The sequence below is a fragment of the Myotis brandtii genome, unplaced genomic scaffold, assembly GCF_000412655.1.
Source record: "Myotis brandtii unplaced genomic scaffold, ASM41265v1 scaffold266, whole genome shotgun sequence".
Lineage (NCBI taxonomy): Eukaryota > Metazoa > Chordata > Mammalia > Chiroptera > Vespertilionidae > Myotis > Myotis brandtii.
The window spans coordinates 7,635,279-7,647,970 of NW_005360124.1; the positions used below are offsets into that span (position 1 = coordinate 7,635,279).

Below are 12,692 nucleotides of genomic sequence, written 5' to 3' on the forward strand. Positions count from 1 at the left end.
AAAAAGATTAAACCTGCACAGTATAGGAATTTTAGGCCTGTTTTACTTTGCCTAGAATGACAGGCAGAAACCAGTTCATTTTGTGGAATGGCAGAAGGCACACTATGCCCAGCTCTCAGTACCTCTCCCACTCTGTATTCCCCCACAAGACAGTCCGAGGTGCAGATTCCTCCCGCCAGGTGGTAACTCCACACACAGGATAAGCACTGCAACGCTCCTTTTCCTGAAAGAAAAAAAAATGATTCTAAGTTATGAGACTGACCTTAGATTTCAACCTCTGACTTGGTTCCAGACACGCAGGAGCATGGAATATGTTAAGGAAATCGAAATGGAAGGGTGAAATGATTGAGGATATGAAAAGTCTGCAAAACACCAAGTGAAGACCATTAGTTATCCAATTAGTTAAATTGTTGTAAACTTTCAGTTTGGAAATGGAAGATTTAGAGATGACAGATCTTTTATTAAAGCAAGAGGATTTTCTGAGAATGAGAAATCATATAGAATGTTTATAAAACCTTTATTTATTATTCTGCTTATTTTTAACTAGTATAGAGTACAAGGATTATACCAGCTGATTTTGGGGATTCCCCAAACTCAGTAATTCATGATTAGGCAGTTCCTAATCGAGAAACATCACCAGACTTGAAAGTTAAAATGCTGGGGCTAAAAGAATTTAACAGAATATTTTGTCTAATCGTTCTTAATTTTGAGGATGGTGGTGATAGTTTCCTTTGAAATTCTCCTGAAAGCTATAAACTTTCTTCTCAGAAATTTGACATCCTATTTATTTTTTTAAATAAATAAAAACTAAGGCTCAGATATGTGAAGTCACTCATTTAAGGTTACACAGGTAATAATGGCTGAGTCACAATTCTAATTCAGGTTTTTTAACTCACACTCCAGTGCTCCTTCTATCATACTATCTACCTTAACACATGAACCACCAAGTAGAGGAGGTCCGGATCTATAGATCCTGTTTCCTGTGGAGGTAATACCCCTCTCTCCTAATTCAGAGACCCCAAGAATGACTGGCTCAAGCATTTCTTTCTATTCAAATATCAAGGGATAACTAAGAGTTTGGAGATGGGAGACCTGAGCTCTAAGAGTCTCAAAACAGAAGCCTAGAGACAGACAGGACATGGAAAGTGCCTGGTATTGTGAGTTGGAATTTGTATAGGTCTTCCAATCAGAAGAATATTGAAAAGAGTGGTTAGTTAAACTTGAACTAGAACTTTGAGTCCTGTCCTTTAGATTCACTATGGAGATGGCACTTCGTGTCTGATCTGTGAACTCAATCATTTATAAAGTTTCTATGGAAAAATGAATTCTGAGCTATGAACAACATCTTAGAGAATAAACCTTTATTGCTCAACTGCTTCAATTAGGGCTGTCTGTCATGATATAAATTCAAAGCCATTCTATTTTTATTTTACTTCTAGCTTTATACAGAATTTCCTACATGTCTGGGACATAACTCTAGTCTCTGATGAAAGAATCAATCTTCCCCTACTTCATTTCTTCCTACCCTACATTTTTCTAAAATATAGTTTACATGTCTTATTCCAATTTTAAAATAAAGAAGTGTGGGGTTTGTTTTTCTTTATGAAGAGAAATTTAGGGTAGGAAAAATTAAAAGAGGAAAAAAGGGTTACAAAATGTGTACCTTAAGGTTGGTTAAATTTTTTTCAGAAGACCAGCAGCAATTTGGCTGAGGCCTAGGTCCTGGGCAGTCCCCAAAGGCACTACCTGTCACCTTGGGTAACAAATCAGTAACTCCCTTTAAATCTCTTACATTGAATTTATTGCAAAATCTCCACACTTAGGGCACCCAGAGTCTTTTGCAAAAGGCAGTTTGTTAATTTCCAGAATTTTTTCTCTGTTTTCAAGTTTAACACCCGACATTTATCATTGCTTCTAAGGATCTGCAGGAGCCTTGGGACCTATAAAGACAGCTTTGGTATTTCCTTAAAATTCAGAACAGCTCACCATCTGCTCTACCTTGGACTGACCCCCATGGGATGAATTCGCCAAGGCAGAGCAACCCTGGAGGCTGTTTATGGCATTATTTACACAGAGAGAGGCAGCTTGGGAGAGTTAGGGGGGTTGGGCTACCCAGCCTGGATTTTTATTTCAAACAATTTTGTGAGGAAGATAAATAAAAAGTTAAGTGTGTAAAGGCAAGGAATAAACTAATTGTGGAGGAACCAATTGCATACAAACATATATACTTATTAGGCCTGGTGTGCCCCCTCCCCCCAATGCTTTTAAACTTCTTAAAAATACCCTAATATTAGTAGGCAGTCAAATGTGAATAAAATAAAATCTAATTGGCAAATTACTTATGTAGGTTGCTAAATTTTCCTTTTATTTTTCATGCATCCTCAGTTCTTAGTATGATGACTTTTTAAAAATATATTTTTATTGATTTCAGAGAGGAATGGAGAGGGAGAGAGAAAGGTAGAAACGTCAATGATGAGAGAAAGTCATTGATGGGCTGCCTCCTGCATGCCCCACACTGGGGACTGAGCCCGCAACCCTGGCATGTGACCTCACTAGGAATTGAACCCCGACCTCCTGGTTCATAGGGCAATGCTCAACCACTGAGCCACAGCAGGCTGGGCTGATGACTACTGTTTTAAGAAGAAAGGAATTCATACTTTTTTCAATCAGTATACAGCTCAAGAGAAAACCTGTCCTCAAATTTTGTACACGCAAATCCTATAGTTTCCAATAGGGTTTACTTTTGGCATTGTACATTCTATGAACTTGGACAAATGTATCATCATTATAATATCATCCTAGAGGCCCAGTGCACAAAATCTGTGCACTGGGGAGGGGGGGGGAGGGTGTCCCTCAGCCTGGCCTGCACCCTCTCGCAGTCTGGGACCCCTCAGGGGATGTAGCAGTGTGCCAAGTGGCAGGCGGCCAGGGAGGAGCCCGGATCGGGGCTGGGTGCCGCTCACGCTCATCCTGGCCCACTGTGCCTGCTGCCACAGTCAGGAGAGGCTCCTGCTGCGGCAGGTGCGCTCACCAGCTGTGAGCCTGGCTTCTGGCTGAGTGGCGCTCCCCCTGTGGGAGCACACTGACCACCAGGGGACAGCTCCTGCATTGAGCGTTTGGCCCCTGGTGGTCAGTGCGCATCATAATGACTGATCATTCTGGTCATTCCACCATAATGGTCGCTTAGGTTTTTATTATATAGGCTAAAGGCCCAGTGCACGAATTCATGCACCAGTGGGGTCCCTCGGCCTGGCCTGTGGGATCGGGCTTAAACCAGCTCTCTGATATCCCCTAAGGTGTCCTGGATTGGGACAGGGCACAGGCCAGGCCAAGGCACCCCAGCAGCACATGATTGGGGCCGGAGAGGGACTCAGAAGGGCTCCAGGGCGTGTCCGGCTCATCTCACTCAGTCCCGATCGGCTGAACCCCAGCAGATGTCAAAGACTTAGAACAAAAAAAGGGAATGTAAAATATCTCAAAACAATTTTATGTTGATTGTATATTAAAATACTATTTTGGGTATATTAAAGGAAATATATGAAATTAATTTTACCAGTTTTTTTTTTTACTGTTACACCTAGATGTAAAGTTATATGTATGGCTTGCGTTATATTTCTATTGGGTACTGCCGAAACATCATGCTGTGAGAGACACAAAAGACATTCTGGGACTGGTCTGAATAGCACATGACCATTCCCAGGTTAGTGTGTGTAGATTGTCCACTAGTCTAAGCACTTTCTAGCTAAGAGTAATTTAATGTGTATATTCCTGAGAGTCACTCTCTCCATTTTTTCCCCCTTCTCGGTTTTAACACATTTCTTTCAGTCTAGGCTGCAACCACCAGAGCAAGTGGGGGCTGTGACTCTGGCCCCGGGTTGTAGAGAAATGCAGGGATCCTGGCCCAGAGCAGAGGGAAGCGCCTCCGACCTGAAGACCAAGACCAACCATATCCCTCAGGCACCTCAGTCCGTTAAGCAGCCCCGCAGTCAGGGAGGGACTGGGGGTTCCTCCCACTGTTGTAGTTTCATCGTTTCTTGTAGTTTTTCCTGCTCCTCCAACTGTAGCTTCTTTTTAAAAAAATATATATTTTATTGATTTTTTACAGAGAGGAAGGGAGAGGCATAGAGAGTTAGAAACATCGATGAGAGAGAAACATCCATCAGCTGCCTCCTGCACACCCCCTACTGGGGATGTGCCCGCAACCAAGGTACATGCCCTTGACCGGAATCGAACCTGGGACTCTTCAGTCCACAGGCTGATGCTCTAGCCACTGATCCAAACTGGTCAGGGCCGACTGTAGCTTCTTGAGCCTTTTCTGACCGGATGGAGTTCACGGCCCCTCTGTTTTTGTTCCCTCTTGCAAAGCTCCTCTTTTTCTTTCTCCAATTCTAGCTGTTTCCTTTCCCCTGCCCTCTGCCTCTTTGTCTCGGAGCTTTTGTTCTCCTCTTCGCTATTCCAGCTGCTGAAATTTCTGCCGTCTGGGTTGTGGTTTTAATTGACGCACCACCCAGGGGTTTGGTCGGAGGAAAGAAGCCAGGCCATCGCGGCCACGCCACGCCCTGGCCTCCCACGTGAGCTCCGTGCACCACGCCCTAGCATTCCACTTGAGCTCCTTGCGCCAAGCCCTGGCCTTCCACGTGAGCTCCCTGCCCAAGCCCTGGCCTTCCACGTGAGCTCCCTGCGCCAAGCCCTAAGCTTTCCACGTGAGCTCCCTGCGCCAAGCCCTAAGCTTTCCACGTGAGCTCCCTGCGCCACGCCCTGGCCTCCCACGTGAGCTCCCTCCGCAGGCGCTCTCAGTTGTGAAGCTGACGCACTCGCAGTACCGGGCGCCGTACAGGACGTGCACCTGGAAGCATCCCGTCTGTCATCTCGCGGTTGGGGGTCCGGCATGGGGTGTCCACGTTGCGCATCTCCCCACACTCCGCCAACACCCTGACCACCTCGCTGGGCTTCTCTGAGCCCGACTCCTTCAGGGCAGTCCCTCCTGGGAAGTCGCGTAGGCCCCTCTCCTGGCTGCATCGTGGAAGAAGGAGCCCCAGGCGTGGCTGGTGGGGACATCGATTTTGAACTTGGTGGCGAGCACCTTGAGGACAGCCTTGCCGTGGGAGCAGGCCAGGAGTGACTGGACTAGACTCTTGCTCTCCACCCCGCCCTTGAAGCGCATGCAGGCCACGGTGCCCTTGGAAATCCGGAGGGCGGGCGCCTGGTGGTGGTGGTAGCCCCTGCGCTCAGCCTTGCGTTTTCTACAATGCAACCTCCCAGCTGGAGATGGCCGTCCTGCTGCTTCAGCTGCGGAAAGGCCATGCTGATGGTCATCTTTGTGATGGGCGTGAGGTGGAGGCCGTACATAGGGCGGACCTCCACTGTCCGAGACGGGTCAAGGACTATGGTAGCTGCTGCCACAGTGGGGCTCTGCCGGGGTCCCAGGCTGCTGCACTGCCTGGAGCTCACTGATGTCCCCACAGGACCCCAGCAGGTATGGCTGCCCTTCCTGGAGCTGATGGAACCCACCGCCTCCGCCTGCCCATGTGACAGTGCTCAGTGCTAGAGCTACAAAGGTAAGATTAATTTGTGCCTTTTCGGACCTCAGTTTACAGTGAGGGACAAAGAATAAGTAAACTGTTACAAAATATGTCCTCTGTGCTTCAGGGACTGAAAGATCAGATGGAGGCCTAAAACCAGGACTACAGGCTTTATTAGAGGAGAAGCACCTGCCGGGCTGTCTCGCAAGGGGAGAACAGCAACACGTGCAGGGGTGGGCACGCCTTTTGAGGGGCGGAATGGGAAGGGGTGGGGGGCTTAGTGTACTGGGGCACACTGATTGGTGGCTTACTGTATTGTCCATATATAGGACAAGGTTAGGGTATTTGGTAGGTGTGGATTGGTGGTCCAATGTATATTCCATATAAGGTACCTGGTTAGTCACTCAGGTATTTCTGGGCTGCAGGTTACGTCACACCCCGCCCACCAGTTGGGGGAAGGGAGGATCTATCAGGGACCTTGTCTGTCTTGTTCACAGTTGTCTTCTTACGTAGTTGTTGAAGAATATAGAGCAGTGGTTCTCAGCCTTGGCTGCACATTAGAATCACCTGGGAATCTTTTTAAAAATCCTGATTTCTGGGCCTCATCCTCCGGAAATTCTGTTTCTTTGTTATGGGGTGGGGCCACAACATTAGTAACAAAGAAACAGAATTTCCGGAGGATGAGGCCCAGAAATCAGGATTTTTAAAAAGATTCCCAGGTGATTCTAATGTGCATCCAAGGTTGAGAACCACTGATATAGAGGGTGCTGATGACATTGTCTGGGCCATAGTGCTGGACAAATATTTGTTGAATAAATAGATGAATGAACGCAGAGGACTAAAGGAACACAGAGTGGAGGTGGTTAGGGAAGGCTTTTTTAGAGGAAATGCTAATTATAAAATTTATATAGAAGAAGGGCTAAGAATAGCAAACATAATATAAAAAAAAAGATGACAGGAATGTATCCTACCAGCTGTCAATTGAAATATTGTAGGAGGTAGGGACCTAAGAAATGTCCAAGTCTGTAGAGAATTTTTATGAGTTTACTTGAGCCAAACTGATGATAATTGTTGGGACGTAAAACCTCAATAGGTTGGAAAAATGCTCTGGAGAATAGCGGTTTTGCTGCTTATGTTGTACTTTAGGATGAAAGGAGGAGACATTAGGAGGGTTATGTGAAATCCGTTGGTGATAGTTAAAGGGATGGGAGAAAGCAAAGTGGGGAAATCTCTGGGATTGATAAAAAGGCAAAATAGAGAAACACATACTTCTTTACATTGGTGGGTACAGGATAATTAATACTTAACATTTATAGCACATAGAAGTGATATTCAGGAGCAAGATTATAGTGAGGGATCTGTGGTCTTGTGCTCTGGTGCAGGCAGTTGTGCCTTGAAGGGTCTGGAAAAGGAGTACTCTGACATTTCAAAGTTATGCTATCTTAGATGCAAAAAGACAATAGACAGGCTCACTTAAGGTAAAGACTGACCTTTGTCAAGGAAGATACTGGCCTAGGACATGACTACCCTTTATGACTCTCTTTTAGTTAGAAATTCTTATGTTCAAATCATCGTATGTGGTTACTTTAGATCTCTGAGTTTTTTGTGTTTTTTTTTTAAAAAAAAAATATTTTATTGATTTTTTACAGAGAGGAAGGGAGAGGGATAGAAAGTTAGAAACATCGATGAGAGAGAAACATTGATCAGTTGCCTCCTGCACACCCCCTACTGGGGATGTGCTTGCAACCAAGGTACATGCCCTTGACCGGAATTGAACCTGGGACCCTTCAGTCCGCAGGCCAACTCTCTATCCACTAAGCCAAGCCAGTTAGGGCAAGTCTCTGAGTTTTTTTAAGGCCCTCCATGCAGGACTCCCCTCAGCTAGTTAGCTTTATGATGTGGCCCTTTTTTTATCCAGAGAGTTATCATGGATTCATCATGATCACATTTCTCTGTCAAGCTATGGAGGAAAGTGAGCAGATAGGGATTTTAGAAAGGTCACTCGGTACTATTGTACAGGATGACCTGGGGCGGGAGGGAGAGCACAGTGGGTCCATTAACAGAAAGAGTAAATATCAGAGGAAACCCAGGTTGTGTTTGCTCTGGGACATGTTGATTTTAAGGATCTCTGGGACAGATAAGTAGGTATCCGGAAACTCGGAATGGAGCTTGGGAGAGTTTGAGGCAGATTTCTTAGGTAGTTGTTGAAGTAATGAAAATAACTTTCACTGGGGAGAAAAGATTCCAAGATCAACAGGTAGAGAAGGAGGTGTAAAACACTTCCTGGAGGAGACAATACAATCTGAAGAGGCAGCGGTGTGGTACAGGAGTAGCCCAGGTTAGAAGGCAGATGCAGAAGCTGAGAGAATACAGAGGGTGCTGATGCTGGAGGACTGGTTATGAGGTTGTCAAGCAAAAGGACCAACCAAAGGTGGGGGGGAAGCAAGAGGGGCTAAGCAGGAAGGGAAACTTTGTATTTTTCCATTCACACGTGCAAAATGATAGATACACGCTCACCTTTGCATTCATGGCAAGTCGGATGGCATCTCTCACAGGTCTGTGTCTTTTGGTCTGCATAGTAATGATCTGGGCAGGTGCGTCGACACTCGCCCTTGGAGTGGAGCAGAAAGAAAAATGTATCGCAAGACAGGCAGTCGGTGGGCCTTGGGCCCCTGCAGGCCTTGCAGCTCTTGTTGCACCTCTCACACCGTCCAGTGGAGTTTGCTGCATAATATCTGCAACCAAGGAGGGAAGCAAAGACAATTCTTTTTTTCTTTTGAGAATTTCTATGAGTTTATTTGAGTCAAACTGACGACATATGCTGGGGAACAAGTTCCCAAATGTTCCTGTAAAGACCATATTCTAAGCTTTGGAAAATCATGGTTAGCCATACAAGCTTAATTTATAAACTGGGTGAATTACCTTTTCTCATTAGAATTATTACTGACAATGATAATAAATCTAATGATTCTCAGTTTTCTTATCTGTAAATTAGGCATTACAGCCTCTCCCCTGCTATTTGTGAGAATTGTTAGATAACACATATAAAGGACTTAGTTCTTATTACATACTAGAGGCCCAGTGCATGAAATTTGTGCACAGGTAGGGTCCCTAGGCCTGGCCAGTGATCAGGTCTGATCAGGTTCACCGCCTCCCCGCCTCCTCCTTCCCTCACTCCCTCAGCGCCCTGCGGCCACCACTGGGGTCGCCTGCCATGTTCTGCGCTGCCCCCTGGTTGTCAGCGCATGTCATAGCGAGTGATTGAACTCCCGTTCTCCTGGTTGAACTCCTGAGAGGGCACTTTGCATATTACCCTTTTATATACTAGTATATAGATAGAAGAAGATAGTAGTACCACAGTAATTATTTACTACCTTTGCCTTCTATATATCCCTGTGTACTTGAAAATTTGAGCTTTAAGTTGTGTTGAATGGGATCAGAGAATGGAAGACATTTTAAATGTACCTCTGAATGGTTCTTCTAATTTCTCAATATAAAAAACATCTTGAAATAGGAAGTGGCATAAGTGATGTTGATGGTTTCATAATAATACATGTAACCTCTATTTAAAAGATTTTTGGACACCAAATGGAACAATAATCACTGTTCATTACTTTTTTATTATATACCTGATAGTACACTAGGGACTTCATAAACTTAATATTTCACCTTATTGAACCTAAAAATGAAACACTAGAGTGTGGCAGTTAGGAGCTTGCCCTTTGGAACAATTTTACATGGGGTCAAAGCCCAGCCAAACCACCCCGGAGCTGGCTTGAGCAAGTCACACAACATCTCTGTATCTCAGGTCTGTAATATGAGGCTAATGTTAGTACCTAAAATTAAACAAGTTATTACTGAGAAACTTGTTAAAACAGTGCCTGACACATTATAAGTAATTAATATATTAATATATATTAGTGATAATTATGAATTTCATAGTTAATCATTTCTATTTTACATATGTAAAAACTGAGGCTCAGAATTTAGACAGTTAGCTTAAGGTCATATAGCTAGTTAAGTAGGACAATGTTATTTTAACTGATCTGTTAAGTAACACTATAAAAAGTGCATTATTTGAAGGTAAATTTTAAAAAATTCACATAAGGTATAAGAGATAAAAGGAATCACTGTCAAAGATGAATTTCTTGAGGTCATTGAGTCATTTTGGCATCTCTGGGCATATGCACCTGAAGCTATTGTAGAAACCCAAAGGTTCAACCCTTGGTTTCTCTGACGCAACGCTATTGGGTCCATTAGTTTTTTTTGTTTTGTTTGTTTTTAAAAATATATTTTATTGATTTTTTACAGAGAGGACGGGAGAGGGATAGAGAGTTAGAAACATCGATGAGAGAGGAACATCGATCAGCTGCCTCCTGCACACTCCCTACTGGGTATGTGCCCGCAACCAAGGTATATGCCCTTGACCGGAATCGAACCTGGGACCCTTGAGTCCGCAGGCCTACGCTCTATCCACTGAGCCAAACCGGTTAGGGCGTAGTTTTTTTGTTTTTTGTTTTTTCAGTTTATTTCAGTGCTACTGACTTGTTGAAAACTAACGCCATGGCTAGATACTGCTGAGTCTGCCTCTACCTAGCCATCCATCACTGACCTGAGTGAGTATACTTGTATCTCAGTGGCCCAGCTTGTGGCAAATTAAATATTGTTTCACCTTGTACAGTTAGGTGAAGAATAGTTACTGAAGAACAATTACAGTGAGTCATTCAGTGAAAGTGTGAGGTATTTGAGAGACAAGAGGATGAGAGGTTAACAAAAGAAAACATCAACCATGAACTGAATTGTTGATAAAGATCATATAAGATTCAAAAGAGAAAGCAATAGGGAAAAGTGAAAATCCATACAGAATGGAAGGAATACACAGGAATGAAGCCAGAAGATCTGATTTTTAGTTTTTACTCCACCATCTACTAGTAGCTGTGTGACTTTGAGTAAGTCATTTAACCTTTCTGAGACTTGCTTTCCTCATCTGTGAAATGGAGAGAATAATATCAACCTCATACAATAGTTGCTGAATAAAATCCTAATGTAAAGATACAGAGTGAGTGGAGATGCTGTGTAAACTCTAAAGCAGCCTACAGACATTCTTCACTAATGTTATGAAGATGAAAAGAATCAATAGGAACTCTGGGAAAAATAATTAAAGGGTAACGCTAAAAGAAAGACAGTGGAGAGTTTAGTGGATCACATTTAGAGTAGAGTGCCAATGCTTGCTTTTATGACTCTTTTGCATAAAGTGTTTGTGGAATCTCTTGAGCCTGTAGCTTTGAGGAGGATCTTGTGCATAAGTACAAATGGTAACTGGGGCCTTCAAGATCCTGCTCTGAGGTCAAACACTAAAATAATTGTGTGTGTTGAGAATTACACACACAGGGTGCAGAGAATTACATACCTGCCTTTCCATGGCAAACAGATTTAACATATGAAGTTTATGCAATGCATGTGGGTCATTGATTTTACAAGAGGAACAATTTCAGTTAAATATCTCCACTTATACCTCATTAATACCCTATTTATTCTCCATTAAAGAGATTTATGGCAACCCATGCCTGTCTCCCAATGGACAACTTCACACACGATGAAACAATTGTCTTCTTAAATCCATGGTCTGCAATCTATTCAGATGACCGAATTATACCCCCTTTTTGTGCATAAGAATATTTATGACTTGATTTGAGGAAGATGGAGACTCTTTATATGGGGTACAGATTTTTTTCAGGCACTTATTAGGATGAAGGGGAAGGGCCAAGGTAGGCAGGTCCAGCCGCTCTCTCGTCTGGCAGAGCCCATTCTGCATCGACCTAGTGTGGCTGGTGTGTTTTGAGGGCTGCAATGTGTGTGCCTCTGTGGTGAGGGTTGTAGTAACGTGTGAAAAAGAAGAGGTGTTTTTCTTCCAGGAGCTTGTCATTTTTTGGGGAAGAGATAGGTAAGAAGAATAAGCTCTTGAAGGTCAAAATCTTTGTCTTACCTTATACATATAAGGTATTCTTCATTAAGTATGTGTTGAATGAAAGAGCAAATGAATGAGGTAAATCAAAACACAAGGCAGTGTATAGCACTAAAATGAGTCATACAAACAGTGATTGCTATAGAACTGAAGAGTTGTGCCAATTTGGGCAAAAGCATTTGGGGAAAGGTTAAGGTTACAGCTTTTCAATCTGAGTCTGAAAACTCTCTGTGCTCTAGGTTAGGGAAGGAAGAGTTAGCAACAGGCCTGTAATCAATCTTTCTCTTCAGCGGGGATGCCTGAGGGTAAAAAAACGATGACCTAGTCAAATCCTCTTCCAAATATGCTTGTCAGAGGCCTTTTGATAAAAAAAAAGAAAAATAATAGAGTTCTTATTGGTGAAATGCTTTTAAAAGAATACATCCATGTGTTTAGGTTGCTTATGGCAATTAAACATGCAACTTGAGAGTTTAAGGGGGGCATGGCAGGTTAGAGAATTAGTGGAGAATTAAATGGAGATATTTAACTGAAAAGTGTTCCTTTTGTGAAAGCAACATTACACATACATTGCTTAGACATCACATATTAAATGTGATAGAACAAATCCAAATGCAGAAAAGAAAGAACCTACGTTCATGGTCTTGAATTTTTCTAAGGGAAGAATGCGTCACCTCTTTCTTGTGATTGCTTTGCAGCCTTTGAATTGTTTTTTTTTTTTAATAATTTTTATTTCTTAAAGTGTTAAAAAGAGTATTACATATGTCTCCTCTTTTTTCCCCCCTTGACATTCCCCCAGCCTAGTGGCAATTCAGACAGCCTCCCAGCGCGTCCCCACCTTTCCTGTCTCATCCAAGCTTCCTCTCCACACGAAGCCATCTTCCTAATCCAGGCCATCATCTGGTTCCTTTGTTCTCACTGTGCAAAGGGTTTGCACTCACCTGACCCTCCCTCTGGGCAGGTGCACTTCTACTGCCCTGTTTACAAACGAGGAAAGTGAAGATCGGAGAGCTTCTGTCATGATGTCAAGGTCACAGAGCTGATGGGTGGCAAAGCTAGGGTCCCCACCCGGGCCATTGAACACCAACTAATAATAACAGCTAGCACCAACTCAGAGCTAACTACATGGCTGGTGTGGGTCTAAATCAGCCGTGGGCAAACTACGTCATCCGGCCTGTTTGAAATGAATAAAACTAAAAAAAAAAAAA

General features: G+C 43.5%; 1 protein-coding gene across 1 annotated transcript in view; it reads right to left on the reverse strand.

Annotated features, from left to right (window-relative positions):
- The window catches only part of PCSK5 (proprotein convertase subtilisin/kexin type 5), a gene marked incomplete at its 5' end in the record, with an annotated part of 415,527 nt that overhangs the window by 6,804 nt on the left and 396,031 nt on the right, over positions 1-12,692 (reverse strand). Inside the window, 2 exons of the mRNA XM_005868347.2 lie at positions 123-223; positions 8,040-8,257. Of these exons, the coding sequence (XP_005868409.1) occupies positions 123-223; positions 8,040-8,257 (319 nt within the window). The remainder of the gene's footprint in view (positions 1-122; positions 224-8,039; positions 8,258-12,692) is intronic.